We start from the raw sequence: 25,366 nt of genomic DNA, 5'->3' as shown, positions 1-25,366 counted from the left end.
GGACAGGCCACCAAAAAGACTCACATCCATCCACTCTTTCCATCCCCATCGCACTATCCTGGGCCAAGCCTCCATCAGCTCCAGGCTCCTGGCTCCAGCTCCGCCTTCGCAGCCTCCAGGCTGCTCCCTGCATAGCAGAGCCAGCAGCTGCTGCTGGCTTTGGCTCCCATCCCGCCTCGAGCTCCTGGAGAGCTCCCACCACGTGATCTCTCTGGGGTTTCAGTAGCATATAACAGGTCTCAAGCTTGATGAGCATGTAAAAGAATGAATGAGGGAAGGAATGAACACCTGAATGAACGTTGACCAGATCCTTCCCTCCTGGTCTGATCTGGGCCCGGTGGACATGAGAGCCGTAAAGTCAGGCTCTCAGAGGCCTGCTGTCCAAGGATAAGCCCAGAACCATGTGCAGATCTTGCTGGCAGCTGCCCCCTGGAGGCTCAGCCCGTCCTGAGACAATGGTCTGAGAATTTGAAGGCTGGAGGCAGCCTCCAAGCTCAAGACTGCCCTCCTTATCAGAGCCCCAGACTGACGGAGGCCCTTCAGGCCAAGATCTGGGTGAACCTCACAGCAAGTCAGGGAGAGAGCCAGGACTGGACCCCGGGCCCAGGAGCTATGCTGCAGGAGCTCTGTTCTCATGTGCAGTCAGGGAGCCCGCTGTACAGACCTGTATTGGCATGGAACATGACCCCACATAATCCGTAGCGAGGAAGGTCCACGCCCACCTCGCTGCCTTCTTATGGCCATAACTCCCAAGCCCCACACCCTAGGGCAAGGCTGACTGCCGCAAAGGCCGGGCCCCAGTGCTCAGGCAGCATGCCACCTGCAGATGGCCGGCAGACACAGCCCGTCCGCTCTACATGCTCCTGTCTGGGCACCTCTGCGGTCCCATCTCAGGCCTTCCTCAGCCCACTTCTGCTCCAGAATCCCCTCCTGGAAGCCCCCAGGCGCAGACTGGGGTCTCCAGAGCAGATGGCGGTCAGCCACCCCCTCTCCCTTCTGCTCCAGAGACATTCGGTACAAAGAGTAAGAGGTTTGGTGTGGGGAGGCTTGGGGGTCAAGGGGGTCTCTACCATTGTAGACACCAGGAAAGCCATTTCCTCTCTAAGTGCCTCAGTCTCTCGAGTGCAAAATGGGGATAATACACCTGCCTCATCAGACTGTGCTAAATATGTTCACTTTAGATCACAGGGTTAACATTCTCTATAGCCGTTTTGGGGGAGGGGGTCTTTATAATAAAAAATTCTACTGTGCGCCAGCCCCCTGCAGGCTCTGACGTTATATTACCTTTGTGATCACAATAACACCATGAGATGGGCCTTACCATACTCATTTTGCAAATGAAAACTAAGTCCTAGAGAGGAAGAATGGCTTCCTCCAGGCCATGCACGCAGACCTTCAACTTGAACCCTGGCTTCTAGGGTCCCAGTCCCAGCCGTTTCAGAAATGTGGACGGTTTCGTAGGAAGGGTATCCTTGTATCTGGCCCACTCCACAGAAGAGTGGTCTCCTTGGTGTCGGTGATGTTTCTGTAGCAAGGTACCATCTGACCTCTTGGAGAGGTTATTCAGTGGCAACTGGGGTGTGAACGTGTGTGACAATTCTGACCAGGCCTGGGTGACATCTAGGGGCCCAGACGGAAGCCCTGCCTCTCCAGGAGGTGTCTGTGGTCAGTGTGGAAACCCAGATGTTCTAGAATGACCTAAGCCACTGCCATGGGGAGGAATGCCAGCCCAGGGGGAGAGAAGGCCTGATTCTCGACTATCAGGCTCAAGGTCAAGCTGAACCTGCTGGGCCCCCACAGATCTCATGCAGGTTCTTAGATTTCTTGGGTTTCTTCTACTCTGTAAATAACTTTGAAAAAATAGGTACTAGGTGGTAAGTTTTTATTAACTATATTTATTCAATTTACAAGCTTATCTAATCTAAAATGATCTTCTTTCTACCATGTTGGAAGTTGAACATCTTTTGCTTTAAAAAACAAAACAAAACAAAATGTGGGTGATACAAGGCAAAGGGAGCTCTCAGAGCCTTTACTTGGCAAAAGAAAAAGCTGGTAACTATATTGTTCCCCTACACACCCTGCTTTTCTTACAGTGGGACAGAATGGAGCATGTCTGAAACATGATGTAAAGAATGCCATAGGAGCATTGAGGCTGCTCAGTGAGGAAAATTACTAACCCGGGCTTCTGAGACGGCAGGAAGGTTGGAATCAGAGCTCAGGTAGAGGGTCTGGCCCTGGGTAGAGAAGGGCATTTCCTCACCTGTACCTGAAGGAGGGAGGAGGCCAGCAGATGGGTGATTTGCTAGTGGAAAAGTCACCTGATGGCTTTCTAATCAGAGCTCCTCTCTAGAGAGGGTAAAGGCATCTGCAGAGAGAGGCAGCAAGTGGAAGGTTCTTGGTTTAAAGCATTGGACCTAAATGCAAGTGAGACTGGCTATAAGGAGTGGCATGGACAAGAAGTTAAACAGACCAAATCACCCAGAATCAAGTTCATTCCCTTTAGTCACACGGTACCTCCTGGGCCCCGGGCCCCAGAGGGAGAGGGAGGTCTCAGTCCCAAGCAATAAAAAAAGATTACAGTGTTGTTCCTAGCGCCAGGGAACTGGGCCTTCTCGAGATCTGTTAATTTATCAGCTAATCCTGGAACCTGGAATGGATTGAGTAACCCTAGGAGCTGGCAGAGCTGGGGTGGAGCTACAGACCAGACTCAAAGGTGGACCAGATAACCACTAGAGCCCGCTCATCTCAAACTCTGGAGCCAGTGCTTACCGTACATTCCAGAGCCCTGAAGCTATGATCTGAATATGGTTCTACCTGCTGGCCTTCCGAAGCCCTCTGACACCCCACATCCTCTCATCCCAGCCTTCTCACGTTCTAGTAGAGTTTGCCTCTGTCACTCCTGGATTCGTGGGAGGGTTTTGGAGCTAAGAGCTTCCAGCCCATGGAGAGCCCTCCCTGAGGGCTGCGGCCACCTGCCCCCATGAGCAGCGGAAGTCCCCTCGGCAGAAAGCGTGCTCAGGCAGGAGATGTGAGCGGCAGAGACTTTGGTGCTGCAGCTGCTGCCCGAGTGCCTGCCTGCCCGGCCCCCGCCAGCCTCTCTCTCTCTCCCCAGCCCAAGCGCCACAAGCCCACACTCAGCAGCACACTGAGGGGCCAGAACACGCTGTAGGCCCCAGCGTGAGAGCAGGGCTGGAAGCCCAGCGTCCCGGAACACCCGTCATATCTTTCTTTGTAAATAACAGCGGCCACAGCTCCCTAAAAGGGGCACTATCCTGACTGAAGGACATTCATAGGACCTTTATGTCCTCCATTCCCCTTGGAGGGAGACAGGATGGTATTTATTATTCCATTGGGCAGACAGGTAAACCGAGATACAGATGGGAAGTGAGAGACACAGACCTGGAGTGAACTGATGGTCACGCTGATAGGCCATTCCTATTGATGGCCAGTCCCCGCCCTGCCCAGAAAAGATCCAGCTGCTGCTTGGCTGTCTGTGCTGCAGACTGTGCCCCTCTCCTCTCCTGCCTGGCCTTTCCACCAACTCCTCTCTAGGCTCCCACAGCCCTGTAGGATTTCCTTATCACAGCCTGGCTTGTGCCGAGCTCCTTTATCATCTCCCAGTCTAGGAGGGAAGGTAAGACAGAGAAGGCTTCCCAGAGGAGGTAAGAACCAGTTAAAATTTTCCTGAGGCTGGTCCAGCTGTATCATCCCCACAGTCCTCAGGACAATATCCACAGCTGCCTCCCTCCCGCCGGGGTTCTCCACTCGGCAGCCTCAGGAACAGAGCTCATGGCTGAGCACAGAAGAACAGCCATGTCCCGCTGGAGGGCTCTCCTTCACCTTGGAAATGAGGGACGCTGCAAACAGGCAGCACACACCCAGCCGTTTTCTCCTCACGCAGGGGCACACCCATGGCCTGCCACACTCCCCATGCTGGAACATGAGGCCACAGCATCCGGAAGTGTTTCAGAATTTCCAATGGCTCTTCAAAGGGCGCTGCTCCCCACCACGCTCACATCTGGCAGCTGGCACGCCTGCTCCGGGCTGTGATCCTTGGCCAGAGTCGCCCTTCCTGTTTCAGCCCAGAGCAGCCAGCCAGCCAGAGGAACATCCATCTGCTAGCTCGTCCCTCACGGGAGCCACCTCTGCCCTCTGGGATGGGGGAGAGGAAGGAATGGAGGACGCATGCCCCAGGCTGGATCTGTCAGGGAGCCGGGATTCATGGAACATTGGCCACGGGCTCGGCACTCTTGCGGGACCGCATAGGGAAGGCAGAAGAAGAAAGCAACCTCGTTAAGAGCACGGGCTTTGGAGCCAGACTGCCTGACCTAGAAGCCTAGCGCTTCTCCTTAGAGGAAGTGGCCTGGGCAGACCAGGTGCTTCACTTCCTGACATCAGATTTCTCCTCCCGAAAATGAGCCTGAGAGTCAGGGGTCTGGTCCTTGGACTGCTCAGTGCCTGGGGCAGTGCCGTCTCTGGATAAATGGAAGCCCTCGGTGTTATTAATGCTTCTGAGTCCTGGATCCTCAGAGCCCATAGTCCCCCAAGGATAGGACTCCCCTGACCCAGGAGAGAGCAGGGCCATCCAGGGAGAAGGAGGAGGCAGAGGAGGCAGCCATCTCCATCCTCCAAGGACTCAGATGAACACTGCGCAGAGACCCCTAAAGCCGGCTCAGCTCCAGTCAGCGGTGAGGCTCAGGAGCAGGTTGGCCAGCAGGGAGCTCTCCTGGGTCCCGGCTACTACCTTGGCCACAGGAGTCCCAGACTGGGCACCACCCCCTGCAGCCACAGAACCCCTCACAGGCTCTGTCTCCGGGGCTCTCCCCCAGGGCCTCACCGTGACCTCAAACCGCTCTGCACAGTGTTTGCTTGGGTCTAGAGTGGTGTCAGACCCCAGGAGGAAAGGCCGCCTTGTCTGACCCATCTCAGGACCCCCAGGGCCTGGCACGTGCCTGACATGTAGGAGGTCCCTGAAAGGGCTTGTGGCTCCAGGCCCTCAGGGTAAAAACCTCCAGCACTTCTGCCCTCACGGATAGGGTGGGGTGCATGGAGGAGACTTCCTCACGTCTAAACAGAGTTAATTGAAAGACGATCTGCTCCAAAGAGAATGAAAAAGCTCAAACCCTGGGGATTTTAGAAGAACCAAGAGGATTGGCGTGGAGGGATGGGCCTGGTGGGGGATGGGGGGCGTGCTTCTACAAGGACAGACACAACTGGGGGAGGTCGTGAATGGGACCCCAAACCGGGCAATTGTCAGACAGGTGTCAGAGGCCCAGAAGCAGCTTCAGCCCTAGAGGGGGGCTACGTTGTGCCCAGGGAGCCCCTGCCTCAGCAGCTGCCCCCAGAAGTGCCCTTTAAACAGACGTACTCCAAGTCATGAACGGGCTCAGGCCAACCCCCAGTTCTGCCGCCTTCTCTCTGTGTGATGCTGGGCAAGTTCTGCTGGCCTCAGAAACATCACAATGAGGTCAAATGACACTATAATTCAAAGTGTCCAGTTCTGCCTGAGCTCTGGAGAGACGGGAGGTGGGGTTGTTTTTCTTGGTATCCATCCTCCCATTATTTAACAGCAGAGCTAAGCTGACCAGCTGAAGGCGCAGGGCTCTTTGTTTCTGATGTCCTGGGTTCTGGCAGCTTCCAGAGAAGAGCAGATGATAAAGGGGGCAGAATCAGGTTCCACCTGGATTTGCCCAGCTCCCCAGAGGGTGTCTGAACCCCCTCTGAGCAGGCCTGACAAGCACTCAGTGACTCTCTACTTACATACCTCCAGGGAGGGGGCCCTCACTCCCACACAGAGCTGGACAGTTGTGTGAGAGAGTGTTTTTTGGGCCCTGCTGAAACCTGGCCCCCTTAGTCTTATGCTGCCATGATCCAGAATCCCATAGCTTGCCCCACTTTCCTGACCCTCACCGTGCCCCACCTCCCCTTTCACTTCACATTCCAACAACCTGGAACCCTGGGTGGTGGGCTGCACAGCCATGCTCTTCTTCCGTTTGTGCCCACAGAAGTGCTAAATCCTGTCGTGAAGGCCCTTCCTTCAGCCCCATAGCCCCTGGTGGGGCTCCCTCACTGTAGGGCTCTCCCTGCCACATAAGGCTGTGCATGCCTGTCCCCCGAGCCCCGCCCTGGACTCGATCTCCTCTGGGGTGGGGACCATGTGTCTCAGCTCCGGGACAAGACTGGATGCAGGGGACACATCATCTCAGTCCTTCCTGAGCTAAAAACGCCCCCGCCCTGCCCTGGCTGGCCCAGCAGGAGAAAGGAAACCCAATTCTGCCAGTTTCCCAGGCAGACCTTCCTTGGAAGATCGGAAGCCCCGTGATACCCCCAGTTGTCCGTCCATCCCCAGGGCCCTCCATCCAGCCCTTCTGTCACACTTCCTCAGGAAAACAAACACCTCCGTCACTTGGCATCCGGCTGGCTAATCCTGGCAGTTGGATTAGCATTTGAAAGTTTCCCTTGCATTAATTTCAGACAGAACATAAATATGAGCTTGGGATCCCTCTTCCAGGAGGAAAAAACTGGAAACCCAGCGTGCTCACTGGAGAGAAAACATGTGTGCTGGCCGAGGGGAGCCTGTGTTACTTTGGAGCCATTGTGGGAACATCTGGTTCTCCCCCTCTGCACGCCCCCCCCCCCAACACTATCTTGAAATTACCCTGTTAATTGGCCCGTTCTTCTTGCTGAGCTTTTCTCTCCAATCTGGTGAACTCTGAAAGGACACACATTGCTGACAGTTCCCGGCCCCCCAAATGCGAACTCGGAATCCTTCGCAGACACTAAGACCTCAGAGCAAATGTACTAGAACGTGCAGCGAACTAGGACATAGCTGGATAAGAAGTCAGAGCTTGGCATTTTACCAGTTGTGTGATCTAGGGCAAGTCCTTTCCTCTCTCTGAGCTCTAGTTTCCACATCTGTAAGCGGTGGGGTACCTCAGAAGGTTGCCACAAGGCTGAAATGGAAAGGATGTTCAAGAAGCACCCAGGAGAGTCACCGAGTAGGAGTTTGTGCTTAGGTTATCCAGTGATGGACTCCTAGAGCTGGGAAGACCCAGGAGACCATGGAAGGCAACAGAGGCACAGAGAGGGGAAGGAAACTGCCTGAGGTCACGCAGCCCGTTAGCTGCGGAGCCAGGTTTTCTGTCCTAACCGCACAACAGGGTTTTTTGCTCTGCTCTACCATGCCTTCCCATGTCGGGAGGCTACCGGGCTGGAGCCAGCTGAGGGGTAGAGATTAGATCCAGCCTCCGTTCCGTTTGCTGAGCCTGGTGCCCTGGTACAGGCCTGCTTATACCTGGAAGAAGGGGAGTCTTTTCTCTGCACTAAAATATGATGGGGCTGTGCCCTCTGGGAGCAGGACGCCTTCCCTGTTTCTATATGAATGTCCTCTAAGTGGTACTCTGACTTGTGGGTTCCAGGAGACAATCACCAAATGAGCCCCACCATTTGTAAGACCTATGATCCTTCTGCCCCACAACCATGTATGTCCCCTCTTGGCTACAGGGGTCCCTCCTCCAGGAAGCTTTCCGTGATATCCTCGGTAGAGGAGTCTCTCCACCGCCGTGCTCTGTGTTTTCATTTCTGGGTTCTTTTTCTCTTCTCTCTTTTCCTCTCTATCTCTGTCTCTTTATATCTCTGCCCTGTTTTTGTCTTTTTCTATCTCTTGCTTTCCATTTCAGTGTCTATCCTTTTCTCTCTCTCTCCCTCCCACTGTCTCTAAGTCTCTTACAGCCTGTCTCCCAGCCCCTCTCTCCCTCTCATCTGTCTGTCTTCTCTCTGTTTCCTTGTGTCCTGGCACTCTCTCCCTCTCCCGGGAGACACTCCTGGGAGTGTCTCTTTTCTCTCTCAGCCCCTCTGTTGTCTCCTCTCCCCTAGTCTCTGTCTCTGTCGCTCTGTCGCTCTGCGTGCCCCACCCCTCACTGTCCCGCCTCCCTTCCCTCCTCTCCTCGTCCACGAAGCCTCAGCAGATGAAATGGAACCGACCTTCCTGCAGAGAGCTGGCCAGGAAACAGCTGTCAGTGCTGGAAGGAACAGCTGAGCAGTGGCCAGGAGACCCCAGGAGCCTGGGCAAGCCCGCAGGCTAAGCCCCAACATTGGGGCCCCTTTGGAAACTTTCCACACCTTCCCTGCAGGTTTCAGGATGGGTGTGGTGATGTTTTCGGGATTTGTGACCTTGGAGGCAAGCCTAGGCCCTGTCTGCCAGCCTCCAGGGACAGCACGCACCAAGCCCTGACTCGGGCTGGTGTGAGCTCCTGGGATTGGTGGAATCTGCGGAAGCATCACCAAGAGGCGGGGCAGGGGCTACAAGGGAGGGGGATCTGTGAGTTCAGGTCTCCTGGGGATAAGATGAGATCAGGGCAAGCATATGGAGTAACGGGTTTTGTCATTCATTCATTCAACAAACATTCATGAAGCCACCACTGTATGCCAGACTTGGGCTTAGCCCTGAGGCCAAGGATGAATCAGACATGGCTCCTGCCCTCGAAAAACTCAGTCTCCCCTCAAATGGCTTGTTGAGAATGCATTCTGACGGGCATCTCTGGGGGTGGGGTGGGTGGGAAGATCATTCCGGCTGCAGAGAGAGAGCAAGGAAGGCCATTCTGCAGTGACTCAGGCACAAGCTGATGGGGACCTGAGCTAAGCTGGTCAAGCATGGATAGGAGAGAGAAATCAGAGGGCCTCTGGTCACTCATTGGATGAGGAGGGCGAGGAAAAGTCAAGCCAGAGCCCATCTGAGTTGGATAACAGAGCTCAGTTGAGACACATCCCAGGAGGGGAGGGTGAGCTAGGTTTTGTAGGCTGCAGAGGCTGTCAGGTACAGACGTCCGGTAGGCTGTGGGACAGACAGGTCTGGGCGAGGACAGTAGTTCCAGAGTGGTCCACACTGCATGGTGATTGACACCATCATGTGGAAGATTTGTCCACAGATTGTGGGGAAGCAGAAGGCTATGGACACGATTCCTGGGGCCCCCACATTTACTGGACAGGAGAAGGGGGACACGGGGCAGTGAGAGGGCTACAAAGAGAAGCAGGACAGCACCATGTCGTGGGGTCCTATGAAGCCAAGCCTAGGGAGGGAAGGGCTGGGCCGCACTGGGAGCACAGGCTCAGGAATGGGTGGCTGGTGTGTGTTATCCTAGGGCAGGGGTTCACAGGGAGGGCACCCCCTGGAGCTGTGCAGGAGCTGCCTCTTGTAGGGGACAGGCAACGGGAGACTCTGGTCTCTTTGCCTTGCAGGGAAGGAAGTGAAGGCAGGCGTGGCTTAGAGAAGTAAAGATGGGATTTGCAAAAATCATTGCTGATGGCTTCCAACTAGTTTCTCAAAGTATCTGGAGTCTTCTGTTCAGGCAGTGTCTGAAGCTGCTGAGGCTGAGGACATGGATGGGGCACTGATTGGACCCCGAAACGCTGTCAGGCAGCTCTCGGGATCCAGCTGGAGCTCTGTACGGCTTGGGCCCTTCCGAGCACCACCTCCCCAGCATCAGGAATGCTCCTCTTGGAGTGGGTAGCACAGCTTGGTAAATATTCACCACGGCTCCTATGCAGCTGGAGGCAGCCTGCTCTCCCTGGTTGCTCTTGAAATCCTCTGGGCGGACCACTGCTGGGCCTGGAGGCCCTCGCCTTTAAAGGGTCTCCATGGAGGCATGGAAGGAATGGCCTTTGCTGCCGGGAGTAAATTCCAAGAACTGCTGGCAGGGAGCTCCTACAACCCGTTTGCCAAAGGCCACCATGCCCAGACTCCCTTCTAGCTCCGTCACACTCGGGGACCAGGCAAGAGTGGGCAGGACTCTGTGCCCCCCCCCCCCGAAGGACTAGCTTAGCTCATCACTCAAGAGTGCACGCTGGGCTTCTCCAAAGAACGGTCACTCCTCCTGCCTCATCAGGATCTCACCAGCCCCCGAAGGGATGCATGCCCATTTGACACTCAGGAAAACGGGCTAAGGGCAAGGAAGCTACTTGGCTCAGGAGACTCATAGCCATGGCGGGAGATTGGGTCTCTGTCCTTAACAGGACTGGGTGAAGCCCAGGGTCCTGGGAGGGTCTGCTCATGCTTCTGTTGTCTGCGTGTCTTCTACACTCAGCTTCTTGAATGAACCTCAGTTATCCCCTAACCTTCCACGTGCTGTTTCCCCGTCTGGAACCCTCCCCCCCACCCCATGCCCAACTCTCGTCCTCACCTGGCTAATTCTTATCCCACCCTTCAGCTCTCACTGCCTCCTCCAGGAAGTCTTCCCTGACTTGAGGTTGTGCTTCCCTCAGCATAGTACTTAGCCCCAATCAAAAGACCTTGATTCTGAGACCAAGTGCCTGGAACAGGCCCCTGTCTCTTCACCACTGACTAGCACTAGAGATCCACTGGATCAGTATGTGTCAGATTAATGAAATGAATCAGTAAAGAAAGGGGGGGAGGGGGAATACATTTTGGTCGGGTTCTCCAGGATCAAACAGAAGCTTTCCCCAGAGAGTCTGAGAGCCAGGGGAGCCCATGGATCCCTCCCTTGTACAGAGACATTAAGAGCTTTTGCGCATAATGGATTTGCCTGAGGTCTCAGAGCGGGTGAGGCAGGTCCTGGACTAGAGGCCAGGTCTCTCATTCCCAGACCAGTGGTCTCTCGCAGTGATCCCAAGGTGGATTTCAGGGACAGGGGTGGGCCAGCGCAAGAGAGCAGAAGCCGGCCCAGAGGTGTGCAGGGTGGCAGCGGAGGGGGTAGGCTCCACCCTCCGTCCACTGCTCTGCAGTCCCCGCCTCACCCCCTCTGTGCCGGAGTCTCTCTGGTCCCGCCCAGCTTGTCCACTGTCTGCTCTCTTCAGACCTCCCCAGGGCTGTCAGCGCGCTGACCTTCCGGCTTCCCACCTGTCACCACCTGTCACAGGCAATTAGACTAATGGCACAGGGATTTCCCCTTTAGGTTCTGGGCTGAATGGGGAGCTGAGGAGAACGAGCCGCCCATGGGAGTGGGGCCGCAGGGCAGGCACACGGGCTAGGAAGCCACAAGGGGTCACTGCCACTCTGCCCACATCTAACAGGTGGGGAGATCGAGGCCCAGGGAGGACGAGGGGCTGGCCAGGGTGCTGACTCCCATCACTTAGCCTTCTGAGGACCCTTCCTCACTGGAACCTGGGAGAACCTTGGCTGTTGCCAGACTTCATGCCCGTGTCCTGCTGAAGGAGACCATTTTCTGGGCTCATCTGGGGCTGGGGCTCTCTGCATTCTGAACCACCAGCAACAGGGCTGGCCTCAGAGCAAGTGCACCATAAACGTTTGTTGAATGAATGCTTAATGGGTTGGGGTGAGGATACCAGCACCCCCCCACCAGCAGGAGCCACCTCGGCAGTGTTCGGCTCCCGCTTTAGACCCCTTCTGTGCCCCCGCTGCTGTCTGCTGGAACTGCAGCCGTTGCAACCATGCGTTGCTCTCTCCTTCCCCAGAATCTGACACCTGGTGAGTTTTCTGGGGCCATTCAGGGCCTGGATTGTAATGTGTGGTTCACAGAGGCTGGATAGAAGGTGAACGAATGAATCCACGAAGGTCTTTACCCTGTGGAGCGTTGTGGAGAGACAGACATGAACACAGAGAACCCACTCCAGTGCTAAGGAATGGGCCCTCAAACTGCTGGTGGAACTCACGAAGAAGAGCCACAGACCTGCTGAGGGCCGGAGGGCTTCTTGGAGGAGGTTTTCTCCAAGCTGGGCCTTGCATGACCCCTTTCCGCTGCTCATTTCTGTTGCTTGTCTTACATGGGCTGAATTCACTTTACTTTTCTGGTATAAAACTGTGTGACGGCCACAGCTGGCGCCTGGGTCCTGTGCACGGAGACTGTGTTGCAGGTCATTACCATCTGAGTCTGGGGTCAGCCTCAGAGTACGAGGCACAACGAGGCCACTTGAAACACTTGTGACCTTTGCCACAACGCCAACCACTGTTCCAGCTGTCCTCCCACTAGGCCAGCAGGGAATGCTACCATCATTCCCTTTACAGAGGGGAGCCCACGGAAACTGGGGCCTGGGGACATATGACGGGTGAGCTGCAGAGCCAGGATTTGGACCCATGCCAAGGTGGCACCGGGACAACATCCAGACACACTGTACCATCTTGGGTATAGGTGGTCCCTGGCCTAAGGGGTCCCCAGTGGCTGGTGACTTGGCATGTGGCTAAGTCCACTCTGACTCTTGTGTTCTAGGTCATTTCCTGGGAAACAACACAGTCATCGACGTCCTTCGGCAGGCAGGGCTGGAAGTGGAGCACACACCGGCAGGGCAGACCATCCACAGGTGAGAAACTCAGGCATCTGCGGGGTACGGGCCTGGCAGGCCTGCTGCTGCCACCACGAAGCCCGCCGGAGCCTGTGGAGCATGGCTGGGCTGCACCCTGTCCTCCTGCTCGGCTTGCGGGGCAAGTTGTGAAAAAGCCTCGTAGGGACCCGCTGTGACTGGGCAGCCAGGAGTGCAGGGGCTGGGCTGGAGGTGAAGGGACTGGGAAGGAAGCTGCCATGCTATCTTGGCAGCCTGGGAGGTGAGGTTGGGGACAGGGCAGTAGGAATGGGAGGAACGTTAGATCCTGAGAGATGCTCAAGATTTAGAGCCGGGTTGGGGTGGGGTGGGGAGAAGGACTCTGTAGGATACCTGGGGTGCTGCCTCGAGAACCAGGGGATGCCCAGCCCCACCCACACCTGTTCCTCACCTTCCTCTGACCACACCTCTTGGCTGCGCCCCCCTACCCGTGACTTTCCCATCAGGACATACCTTCTCCACTCAAATAGCCATCACTGGGCATCTGAGGGGTTCCTGTCCCTACCCTAGGTGGGGGTCCTCTGGTCCCACTTGTGGTCCACAGTGCCAGGGCAGGCATGATAGGGTGTCCGCCCACACTGGGCAGCTCTGGGGGAGGCAATGACAGCATCCTCAAACTTGGGGATTCCCTTCAGCCTGTGCCCCAACCGTATTGCCGGAACCTTCCTCACTAGACAACAAAGGCGACCACAGTGCAGTTTCAGCCCCTGTCTCTGACGTGACATGAGCCAGGGTCAGAAAGAAGCTTGAACAATCATAGCGAACATTTATCGATGGTTCACTGTACACTAGGCTCTCAGCGTTTCTAGCTCATTCAATCCTCTCAAAAGCTCAATGAGTTAGAAACTAGAGTATCCCCACCTTAAAAGTGAGGAATTGGAGGCCCAGAGAGGTGAAGTCACTTGCAGAGGGAGACACAGCTCATGGTAATGGCAGTCTGGCTCTAGACCCTCCCTAAACTCCTAACCACTCCCTGTCCCCTCTCTGGGGACTGGAGGTGGGATTGGAGGCAGGGGTGCTCAGGAATGACTGAGGCTTTGCTCCTTGCTCTGCAGAAATGAGGCTTGGACCCCTAGCCCCCCAGAGCTTTGAGCCTCTGGTCCCCTAGCTCTGGGCCAATGCTCACCGCTGTCTCCATGGCACTTCTAGAGGACCTTAAAAACTCCCTCGTATTGGACTCTTTCCTCCTCTGATCACCTGAGTCAAGCTCATGACACTGTTCTTCCTGAACATTTGAGTGCAGCACAAAGCAGTCTGCCCTAGGCCAGCGCAGGGGTGTGCTCGAGGAGCGAGGGACCCAAGGCAGCCTCGGGGACAAGGCATTCCGCACGCTCCCCTTCACAGCCCCAAGGACTTCATCCGAGGCTCATTGTGTCTGTCCAGGCCAGGCAGGGTGGGCAGACAGGCTGGGGAGGCTGCCTCTGCTCCTATTCATCTCAGAGCCCAGGCATTAGAGGAAGCCCCCCCCCCCACTCCCCGCCTCTCCCGGCCGCCTGCCCGGCCCTGCTCCGAGAGCTCTCAGGCTGAGCCTCCAGCACACGCTGAAATCCTGCGGGTGGGGTGAGGGGCCGGGATGCTGAGGAGGCCCCAACAATAAAAGCCATCATCGGCCACAGGTGCTTCCTGGATCCATCTTTTTGTCCGCCTGTTTTGAATTATCTCCCTAGCAGCTGCAGCATCTCCTGAACCCTGGGAATCTGGGCTTGCCGTGGGGGCTGGGGACGGACAGGCTGAGCCGATGGCCTTCTCTCCTTCAAGGAGGGAGAGGCCCTTCACCCCATCTTGCATGCGGGACTGGAGGAGGAGGACAGGCTGTGTGCCGCCTCGGGTGTCACTGGACCTTTATAGTTCCCCACACCACGTCCAGCCTTCTGCCAAGACCTGATGTCCTCCAGAGGAAGTCCGTTAGGGCCCCAGAGAGGAACGAATAAAAGGGAGAGGAGCAGACGATGTTCCCGGGCTGAGAGACCTGTGTAGGTAGCGCTGTATGGGATGTGAATTCCACGACCACACGCCTAATCAGTGTTTCAGTGCTCACTACAGCCAAGTCCCTTTGCCGGCAGGCCAGGTGTAAAGAAATGCTTGTTATGGGTCGGGCACTGTGTTAGGACCTCAGCTCATTCATCCGTGCGACAAGCTTAGGAAGTAAGTGGGAATAGGACTACTCCCATCTCGCGGCTCCCTGCTGCTCCTCAGCCACTTCCCCGCAGAAGCACGGGCTGTGGCATCCCCATTTCGCAGAGCAGGAGAACGAGGCACAGCGCGGTTAGTCACTTGCCCCAAGACCCTCAGCCAGAGTTTGTGGAATGAAAGACCCCGACGAAGGTCAGATATACCCCCCAGTGACCTCCCCACGGCTCACCCCTCCCCTCCCAAGAGTCTGGGCTCAAACATCACCAGCCAGTGGCCAGACCCCCCTGCATGCCAAGCGCCCTCCACCTCCGTGCTCCCTCTCCGGCCCCCCTCAGGGGCTCTCACCATCTGCCGTCCTCACTGTCCATCTTCCGCTTCGACGTGCGAGCTTAGAATGGACAGGAACCCAGTTTGGACTGTTCTTGCCCAATCCCTAAAACAGTGCCCGGCATCTGGAGTCCCTCAATGAAAAGAGTCAGAGCTCCATTTCCCAACACCAGATACTCTCGCTGGGTGCAGCAGGGGCACGGAGCTTCTTCTCCTGTGGTGACAGCCTTCCCACTGGGTGCCATTGCCTGTTACGCATGAGCGACATAGTCCCACACGTGCACCTCACATGCTCTTGCCCGTTTCCAGCCCCGCCGCCCGGAGCCCTGAGCCCCCACCCGAGAGGACCTCGGCGAGTCCGGCCCCAGTCACCCCTGCCACCGCCGTCCCTGCAGCGCCCTCGGCAACCCCCACCGTCCCGCCTGAGGAGGAGGACCCGGCCCTGTCCCCACACCTCCTGCTCCCCGACAGCCTCAGCCAGCTGGAGGAGTTTGGGCGGCAGAAGAAGTGGCACAAGAGGCAGAACAAGCAGCAGAGGCCACGGCAGTTCAATGACCTGTGGGTTCGCCTCGAGGACAGGTGAGCAGGGACGGGGCGGGCCGTCCGGGGCTGGCCACCTCTCCTGCCGGCCTCACACACACACACACACACACCCCTGCCCCAGGGCCACAGCCCCTCTCCTCCCTGGGTGCTGCTGAGAGGAAGTGGGCCAGGTGGGCACTTGAGCGGAAACTTCTGGGGAGAGCTTGACACTTCCCGACCCCTGTTCACAAAGCCTCCTACAGTTCATCCGGCAGGGCTTACAGAGCATGCTTATATCTGATTTTTCATTTTTAGTCTCAAAATGAGAGCAAGTACACTTTTTTCCATTTTAAAGATGAGGAAACAGAAACCTAAGGTGCATTGGCCAAAAGTCTGCTTTGCCTTTAGCTTCCCTGGATGCAGCTAGGATGCAAAACAGGCTCTGTTTGTCCCACGGGCCAGATGGTGACACTAGGAGAGAACAACACAGCCTGGCTCCATGGAAAGGTTGCGAGCTCCCTGTCCCCGGAAGATCTGAGTGGCCAGCACCCGGTCAGGGAGGGAGCAGAGGGTCCCACTCTGCAAGAAAGAGATGGCAGGGGCTGCCACTGCCCTTATGGCTGTGGGCTCCATCTCGGGAGAGGATGGCATTCATGGTGCACGGCCGTGAGCATGGGCAGGTGCAGAGATCATCCTACTGTGCTAGTAGTACCTGCCTGTCCCCTGCCTGCGTGCCCCTGCTGCCCCGTGCCACCCTCCCAGCCTGTCTGTCAAAGCAGCTCCTGCTGAAAGCAGGATGCCACCTCCCAACTTCTGCCTGCAGGCTCAAAACAGTCTCCCTAGCTTCCACGTTGGGGTGGGAGTCTGTGTGTGTGTGGTGAACAGTGTCACCAGACACCACGCGGGTTGCCCCAGGGAGTGACTGTGAGTGAAGGTCAGAGTCCTATCCACTGCGGTAACCAACCCTGGCCCTTGAGCCCCAGCAGTGGGCCCTTGGAGACTCGGAGTCTCCCTTGAGCCCTAAAGACCATCATCTGGGATTTCCCCTGCACCCCAAGAAAGAGTCATCCGGGGTACCTGCAAACAAACCTATGTCCAGGCCCCTGTAGCCCTCCTAATCTGACCCTGCACTGCACAGGCCTGGGGAGCTGGATGCTGTGTCTACCCTCGGGCTGAAGTTGCACTCGGGAGACTTCTCCACAGCTTTGGGGAACGTGGACCTAGTTCTGCATTTACAGGCTGGGGGGAAAGGGGTCTGTCCAGGGTCACACAAGCCATCAGGGACTGCCTCCAGCCCTGTCAACTTCATGGTCCTCCTGCAGCCAGGTGTCTGAGTCCATGACCAACGGATGACACAGTCCAGTCTGCTCTTCTAAAGTCTGAGAGGTGTGCTATTCTACAAAGACTTCCAGCAACTAGGAGTGGAGCCCACTACTCCTTTGGGCTTTGGTTTCAGAGCATCTGACTTGGGTTACTGAGAAATGTGCGGCGCCCCGGCCAGCCTGCCCGCCCCCCACCCCCGCCCCGCCAGGGACAGAGGCACCGCTGTAGCTCTATTAGCTGTGACATATTTGGCTCACATGCCCTGCGTGGGCCGCCCCTTCCGACCTGGGAGCAGCTGTCAGAGGGCCTCTTCCTCAGTGCGGGGCAGGGCCTGCCGCCTGCCAGGAGGTTCAGGGCCGGTGGAGGCACAGGCGGCCCACAGATAGCTCCCATCGGGAGGGGGACTCGGGGCCCTCATCAGCCTGCTGGGGCCATCAAGAGACCCAGTCCGGGGTGGGCCTGGCCCATGAGGTGATGGGGGCCTGCTGTCAGCTCCAGCAGCGGACCCCCGACTCTAACCACTTCTGAAAGGTAAATTTCAGCAAACGGCTCCAAACGGTTTCCTTTTCACAACACGTAGCTCTGAAACACAGAGCCTGGTTTCAGGAGAAGAAAATAGCTTTTCTTTGGCAAGAGGGAACCCTTTCTCCAAACTAACAGGTAAATTGTGGTTGAAGAGCTTTCTTCCATCTGGTGGGACTGGAGAGGGAAGTTTCCATGGATGGGCACCCTGTTTGGGTTCTCGATGCTTCTCAAGGAAACAGGCCTGGAGTTCCTTGAGAGGCCTAGGTGGGGCACCCTTCTGTCACTCCCAGGGGACTCACCCCACCTGCCCAGGGTTTCCAAATTTCCACTCCTCTGAGAGGGAACAAAGGCAAGCTCTCCCAAGGGGGAACCTGAGGCACATCTAACAAAATCATTATCCTTGGAGCTATAACTCTATCCCAGGTTTTCTCATTTTTCTTCCCCCACATCCATCCCCTCTCCCACACTCCCCCCCCCGCCCCCCAAAACCACCTCCTGCCCAAGCACACTGCCCCCAGCAGCCTGAGATTCTTTGGTGCTCCCTGCCATGGCCAGGCCAGCTTCCTCCTGCACAGCCTGGACGCAGAGCCTGTGGCCTCCCCTCCGGCCTGGAGCTGCCGCTCCTGCGGGCCTTGTCCTTGCCAGGCTGCATGCTGCCCCTCAGCGGGCTGTGCCCGGCCCTCCTCCTGCCTTCGTTCTTGCTTTTCTCTCTGCCAGGGGTGGGCACGAGGGGACATTGGCAGAGCTCCAACGGCAGACTCGTGCCCCGGGTCCTGCCAGGAGTCTGGGAAGTAAGCTTTGTTTCTGAAACAAGGAGACCGAGGCCCAGCAAAGTCAGGTAACGTGTCCAAGACCACACAGCGAGTGGACTGTGAAGTCAGAGCTCACACCCAGGTCTGCCTGACGCTAAAGGTCATATTTGCCCATGGCCATGCAAATGCCCCTCCCGCACTCGCCTGGCAAGCATCTCCTCCGTCCACACTGGCTGTGTCCCTTCTCTCCTCCCCGACATCCCGCAGCCCCTGAAGGCGCCCCCCATCTCAGCACAGTCACCCGGGCTGTAGTCCCTCACTGGGGTTGAAAGGCCTTGGGGGCCCTGGGCACCAGGTCCAGGTTGGACTTCTCCAGCGGCCAGGGGCTTCATGGGGGGTTTGTGGACCCTCCTCTCGGCCCTCATTCCCTGAGACGGAAACACTGTGGAGGGGGTTTAGAGAAGCAGCAGCCCTTGGCAGGGTGATTTAGGAGGACCCCTGGAAAGGGCCAGACTTGTGTCCGCAGACGGCTGTGAAGTGGTGGTACAGAACTCTCAGGGAGCCGCCACATCGGAGGGCCAGGAGGGTGGCGGCCGGGCAGGGCGCATTCCCATGCTGGCTGTGTGCGATATGGGGTTCGTGACAATCCTCAGTCTCTCCTTCTGTGCAGGTAGGGCCTTGACCGTCTCCAAAGGTCAGGCCAGTTCTGCTGCTCTCCCCCTCCACAGCTGTGCTATGTGCATGCGATGAGGGTAGAGGGTTGGATAAACAAGGCGGCAGAGTGCGGGGCCGTCAAAACAAACAGTCATGAGGAGGCAGGTGCAGGCAAGACAGCTCCTTCTAAGTGCTGGGCGTGGCTGGAAGCAAGGCACAGGTAGGCCTCAATGTGGACAGACCCAGAGGGCTTGTGAGTGTACCATACTGGACACACACACACACACACACACACACATATCATTGTCCTTCTGGGCCTCAGTTTCCCTGAGGTTTGAGCAGGTGCCCAGGGCCCCCTCGAAGGGGAGAAGACACTGTTCCACCTCCTAGGCCCCTGAGAGAGCCGTGCCCACCTCAGCCTGACCTGCCCATCCTGCCCCAGGCTCCCCAGCTCCAATTTCTCCCAGCAAAGCCAGACCTTCTCCTGGGATGGTCCTGCATGGTCGACGTCTTTGTGTGAGGCCAGAATGCTGTGAGATCGCAGGTAGAAGATACTCCGTGAGAAACGGGAAACAGGATCTCCATGAACAACAGCACAGACAAATGGGAGCAGAATGGGCTTCAGAGCCCAGCCCTTCCTGGGACTTGCTTTGAGGGTTAGAAAGCAAACAACAGGATGCTATGAAGTGGTAAGCTGGCGCCAGGCCACCTGTGATGCTCAGTGGCCGTGGTCTCCAGCACTGCGGGTGGTACTCTCGGGCTGGCCTCAGATGCCACTCTTCCCGCCCCAGCAGGAGCTGCTCTGGGGCCCTGAGCTTGGCTTCTGCTACAAGCCTTTAGTGAGCCTCTGGGTGGGTTCCACTCCTGCCGCTTAGCAGGAGCACACTGGGCACACGCCGGTTACCCAGCCCCACGTTGGTAGGCACAAGATCAGGTGGGGACAAGAGCAGGAGAAGTCTCAGGTCACGGCCAGCTCCCAACACGGTGTGGCTGAAGAAGCCCTGGAGCCCCGCAGTGCTCCTGTGCCTGCGAAGGAATCAGACAGCCGGGGCCACAGGGTGGATGAGGCCATTCCTTGCAGAGAAGGCCGTGAAGCCAAAGGCATGGAGGTGGGCACAGGCCTTGGACATCAGGGCATCGAGCTGCAGGGATACCTGTTGCCATAGATCTCCACCGGCCTCTGACCTGCTTGGCTCGAAGAGGCAGAGGCCAGACGATACTGACAGCAGGGTCTCCTCCAGCCGGACCACATCAAGGGCTGTACCCGCGGGCAGTAGGACTACCAGTCACCTGGACCCCAAGCCCCCTCTCTACTCTGTGTCCCTGGAAGCCTCCGAGAAGGTCGCCCGGGGCATAGCCAGTAGCCCTTTGCATTGGGAGGAAAGTCACCACCTGCGGAGACCCCCAGCACCCAGTCTCAGATGCTCTTGGAGACCCTCTAGGTGCAGGGGTCCAGGAAGCCCCCTGGAGGGGCCTCCGTGGGCAGACAGCTGACACTGTCTCGAGCAGCAGCCCTCCTCTGTGCTTTACACCTCGAGCTTCTGCCTAAGCTCTCTCTTCTGGCTTCTACTACTAGAAAACATTTTTAAAATGCATGGGTCTGTTCCTGCTCCTTCATTGCACACATAGGGAAACAGACCTAGATGACAGGACTTTCCCCAAGTCACACAGCAGACGGGGACATATGGCATTCTTGAACGGGGCTTCAGCATTCCATCCAAGCAGTGGGGCCCTTCCCCATGCGAGGGGCCCAGTCGGCTCGGAGCAGACTTAGCTCGTTGGTGCCAGCCGTCTGCGGAGCCTGGGCGCCCTCAGTGTTTGGTTTGGCTTCGAGGCCCCTTTGCCATGAGACAGTTTTCCCCTACATGGGCCTGGGAGCTTGGAGTGGGGGGGAGGGGGGTCTGAACTAGGAGACTGAGCTTTGTGAGCAGAGTGGGCTGGGGAGGTGGGGGTATTTGGAGGGGCTTTCCGCCCCCCACCCCATTTCCCTGGGACTCCTTCCAAGCAATAAAACCCCCCGCTCAGGCTCCAAGGGGGAGTGTGCATCTTTGCTTTTCAAAGTGTGAAAGCAAATGCCTTTGGGCGCCTTGTGAGACATAATTTTCCTAACTCCTACTTATCTTCCTTCTGATGGCGGGGCTGGCTGCAGCCCGCCGCCTGGGCCCCCGCTCCGGGCACTGCAGGTGGCACAAAGCCTCTCTTCTTGAGGCTGGGCCTCCTAGCCTCCTGGCTGCTCAGGCTGAAAGCACAGGGCAGCCCCTGGGAAGGGACCGTCATGGACCCTTTGTGTAGCGTGTGGAGCTTTTCTCATTAGAAGAGAAAGGGAGAGAAGGGGCTCAGGTAGTGGCATGGGCTCAGGCATGACCTTCCCAGGGCCAGCCCTCCCTCCACACACGGGTTTTCCAGGTCTCAGCAGGAAGCAGCACGCCGACCTATGTGCCCTCCACTGGGTGCTCCTCCATATCCCGATCCCCTGCAGGCTGTCCCGTCAACCTGGAAATGGGGATAATGAGGTGACACGGGTACAGCATCGCAGTGTCTATGGGCTCCTAGGAAGCGCTTCGTAAACGGAGAAAGCTGCTCATGAGGACTGACACACACGAACATACGATGCTAAAGAGCCGAGCCGTGTCATGTGTCCAGCGTGCCGGGCACTGCTCGGGGCCCTTCCCAAGCGGGAGCCCATCCAAGCACCTCTGTAGATAGGTACCTGTGTGCGACACGGCAGCAACAGTGAGATCCATGCGAGGTATTGTGGGGACGTTGAACCAGGCCTTCATAGGTGGGTGGGACAAGGCAGCAGGACAGTCAGGGTGACTGGACACGGTGGCACATGCTGGCAGAGGCAGGATAGGTGAGGTCGGCTGGTCCCCAACTGTGTGAGAGGTCTTGGTGTCCTGCCGGCGGATACAGGGTGAGCCATCCTCTGCCAAGCACTGTGGGTCATCGCGGGCAGTCAGAGCCACCTGGTCTGCCTGCTTCTGTTCCACAGGCACACTCCCTCCTCTCCTGCTAGCTATTCTCGAAGTTTCTAAAGACAGCGCAGCACAGTTCATGACCACTGTAGACGCCAGGTGGAGAAGAACTTCATGTGAGGGTGCGGCAGGTTCTCATGGCTGGAGCACAACCAGGAGTAGAGAATGAGGGACAGGCCAGGAGCGAGGACCTTCTTGACTGAGGCCATCTGAACACCTTCTTCCTGAGCAGAGGCCCCAGCCTGCTTGGAGGAAGGGGCATGCATGGTGACCCCAGGCTGAGCCAGGGGTGTCTGGCACATGGAAGTGCAGGTCAAGGTAGAGCGGGGGACGATCTGAGGGCCCAGCGAGTGAACAGCCTCCTGGGGAGGGGCAGTAAGCCCTGGAAAACAGGGCTTCGTCCCACACGGAGGAGGCTACCCACACCACAGACTCCCAGGGAGGGGCAAGTTTCCTGCCTGTGCCTCAGCTGCTAGCAAGCACCTTCTGTGTGCCTGGTTCAGATCCCAGCCTCCTTGTGAGTCCTGGGGCAAGTTTACTTAACCTGTTGGTACCTCAGTTTCTTCCTAAGTAAAATGGGGATAAGAGTCAGATCTGCCTTATAGCGTGGCCATAAGGATTAGGGGTTGATGTGTACTAGGTGCTGGCTCAGAGCTGCCACGGGCTGGGTTAAGTACTTCTCTGGCCACTAGGGACACCCTCAGTCACATGCAAGGTAGACTGTCTTCAGGCTGACTGCTGTGTCACCTCTTCAGGAGGCCTTCCTGGCCCTGCCCTGGACAGGGGCCCATCTGTGTGCCCCCTACCCAGTTTCCCCTCCCGCCTTTGCACGTCTGCTGTGATGGGACTTGTCAGATCCTCTATCGCATCTCCATCTGCCTCCCCTACCCAGGGCTCCACGAGAGCAGGTGGGGTCCAGCGCCCCTGAACTCCAACTCTCTTTTCATCCTGAAGCCTTCTACCCCTGTGGCCTCTCTGGGTTATACCTCTGACCTTGTCTACCCTTGTCCTCTCTCTTCCTCTGTCCCTGGCTCTCTCTTTGTTGATGAGGTGCTATCTTTCTCTTTCCAGAGCTTGAGCCATTCACCCATCCCACCTGGCCCCTGTCCTACCCTGCACTTCCCCATGTCACTGGGCGCTGACCTCAGCCAGCAGGCTCATTCTGTACTCAATCTCCTTATTTCTCTATCTCTCCCTCCTTCATGCTCCCTTTCATAGGTTTTCTTGAGCCAACAATCTCACCCATTCCCTCCAGAACTGGATTCTATTTTTATGAGTTCATGAAGGATCACAGCTTTCCCTCAACCTCCCTAGGCTTATGTAGAGGGCGGCTGACCCAGGCTCCTGCCCAGGCGGTGCTTTCTCCTGGGACCCAGTGCCATTTAGCCTCTCTGATCCCTGGCCCTCTCGTCTAGGGACGGGGGGTGAAGAGACCCACTGTGAAGGTTGGTTTTGAGGCCGGAGAGACCTTCAGTAACTGGTAGATGTTATTAGAAGGGCAAAAGATGGTGGGGTTGTCTGTGTGCTTGATTTCCTGTCTATTTCGGGCTGGGCAGGGACAGTGCGCACACAGGCCTGGAGGCTGACTCCCCCCAGCATGAGCCCAGACCCAGCCCCTCTGTGGCACTTCAGTTCTTTCTTCCCTGGGATCTGTATCGAGTGGTCATGCTTGGGGCCTTCAGCTTCAGGAGTTCACTTTCCCTGTCCAGCCAGCCCCATCTCCTCCATTTTATAAGAAAGTAGATTCCCTAAAGTCGCCTCTGAACCCCAGGCCAGAGCCCAGGATGAGGCTACTGAGTGGTCGTTCCGGGGTTCTCCTGCTTTCTCTCTCCCTCCAGCACGGCCGCCTCACCGCCCCCGCCACCCCTGCAGCCCACACACAGCCCTGGGACCGCGGGGCCAGCCTTGCAGCTCTCAGAGCGGCTTCAGCAGCGGGAAGAGCCGGGCCCCACCAGCAGCTCAGCGCCCTGCCGCCCCCAGCCCACCCTAGGCCTCCTCCCCGCCATTGTGGCCTGCGTTGCAGCCCCTCTCCTGTGGCACCGCCTTGGGCCCTCCTGACCTTGGGCACCAGTACAGAGAAGCCAGAGAAACCACAGGAGGGTGTGTGGCCATCCCCCCCCCCAACTGCCCCTGCCACCACCTCGGGGGTGCCTGACACCTCACGGGCAGTCCAGACGGGATCCGTTAGAACACTAGAGCTTTATTGTACCCGAGTTACATCTTCTTTTTTGTAGAAGGATCTTAATTTCCCATAGTGCTATGGGGCTCTTTTGTAAAATATGTGTCCATATTAAAAAAGAAAAATGTATTTATTCTTACCGATAAAACTATTTTTATGTGGCCTATGTTAACACTTTAAGTAGCCCCAGCACCAACCCAGGAGGTGAACCCAGGCTGCCAGGAGTTCTGCAATCTCAGGCAGACCATGGCCTTGAACTGGCTTGCTCCTAGGCCCGCAGAAGCCTCCGCTGTCTGGGTTTGGCTTCTCCCACCATGGGGACCTCAGAGAGAGGGGCAGGCAGACAGGCTTATTAGCTTTTGAAGCTGGATCTGGGAGCCAGAGATGTGAACGCTGACGACTTCCCTTCCGTGGCTGCATCCTAGGGTGGGAAGGTACTTTAGGAAAGAATGCTGCTATTTTTGAAAACCCTGAGTGTCTGTGAAATGGCCTTCCAGAGCTCTCGGTAAGTGTTTGGACCAAAGCACGGGGGTGAGGGAGGGATGGTGGTGCCAAGAGGGGCCATCCCCCAGCCCTCTGTGACAAATGGTTAAGTTGAGATCCAAAGAGAGGAAGGTGGTTGCCCAAGGTCATGCAGCAAGTGAGAGAGCCCAGGTGTGAGTCCAGACTCCTCTGTTCTGGTTTCATTAGTCTTCTTTGAGCCTGGCTTGTAGAAGAGCCTGTTGAAGTCATGCCAAACTGAGTGAGCTGGGTCGAAGGCAGGTGTGGGCACAGAAGGGCCATTTTAGGGACAGAGGCTCTAGGAGTCGCACAGTAATAATAATCCTAATGTAAGCTACCCTTTGTCCCGAGCCTGCAGCACGGCAGGCATTTTGCACACTCACTTTGTCACTGATTCTCATGCCAGTTCTATGAGATGTGATTGTCCCCATTTCACAGATGAGGAAACTGAGCCCCCCCAAATGGATAAACTGACTTGCCCAAGGTCACCTGGCTGGGACATGACCCCAGATCAGTATGATTCTGAAGCAATGCTCGTCCCCTGGACCGTATTTTGCCATGTTCTTTCTGCACAGGGAAGCTCCAAGGAAAGGAGATCGCCCCCAGATGGGCCAGCACAAGCCCCTTGTCCCAGCCCAAGAGACCCCTTGGCCACAGTCACTCATGTTAGCCCCTCTGAACGAGGGGCTCTGGCAACAGCCTGTGCACAAGCTTGTGTCCCATGCCCCAACTTGTCTTATCTTGGAGCTAGTGAGAGGCTTTCCTACCAAATCAGAGGCTGGCAGGTGGGAGAATCTGGGCGGGCAGGCAGGCAGTTGAGACTTAGGGAGACTGACCTCATTCCTCTGCCTCCAGCTTGGTAGCTGAGAAAGCAAAGGACCTAGGTTGCCTTCCTCCTTGCCCTAAATCCTCATTGGACTGGAGGCTCACCAGTTACAGAGTTCTGGAACCCAAGAGCAGAAAGGGCCCCTCGTTTGACAGATAAGAACATTAAGAGTAATCATGAAGCCCAGAGAAGGGAGACACTTCCCCAAGACTGCACAGCTGGGTGGGTCTGCTGACTCCCAGCCCAGTGCTCCACAGCATCACCACATCATGGACTTCCCTGGAAGACCTGGCATTGGCTGATTAGACCCAATGCCGTTGTACCCATTTCAACCATTTTATTGCTAAACTATCATGAT

At 56.9% G+C, this 25,366-nt stretch overlaps 1 protein-coding gene across 2 annotated transcripts in view; it reads left to right on the top strand.

The window, feature by feature from the left end:
- TRABD2B (TraB domain containing 2B) overlaps positions 1–23,829 on the top strand; it is a 198,494-nt gene extending 174,665 nt beyond the window's left edge. For both annotated transcript variants that reach the window (XM_059135321.1, XM_059135320.1), the window contains 3 exons: positions 12,183–12,273; positions 15,061–15,330; positions 23,341–23,829. In XM_059135321.1, coding sequence (XP_058991304.1) covers positions 12,183–12,273; positions 15,061–15,330; positions 23,341–23,492 — 513 coding nt within the window. In that variant the 3' untranslated portion in view covers positions 23,493–23,829. The remainder of the gene's footprint in view (positions 1–12,182; positions 12,274–15,060; positions 15,331–23,340) is intronic.
- The last annotated feature ends 1,537 nt before the right edge of the window (positions 23,830–25,366 follow it).

This window comes from Mustela lutreola, chromosome 10 (genome assembly GCF_030435805.1).
Source record: "Mustela lutreola isolate mMusLut2 chromosome 10, mMusLut2.pri, whole genome shotgun sequence".
NCBI classification, from domain to species: domain Eukaryota; kingdom Metazoa; phylum Chordata; class Mammalia; order Carnivora; family Mustelidae; genus Mustela; species Mustela lutreola.
This window is presented reverse-complemented; position numbering and strand designations above follow the sequence as displayed.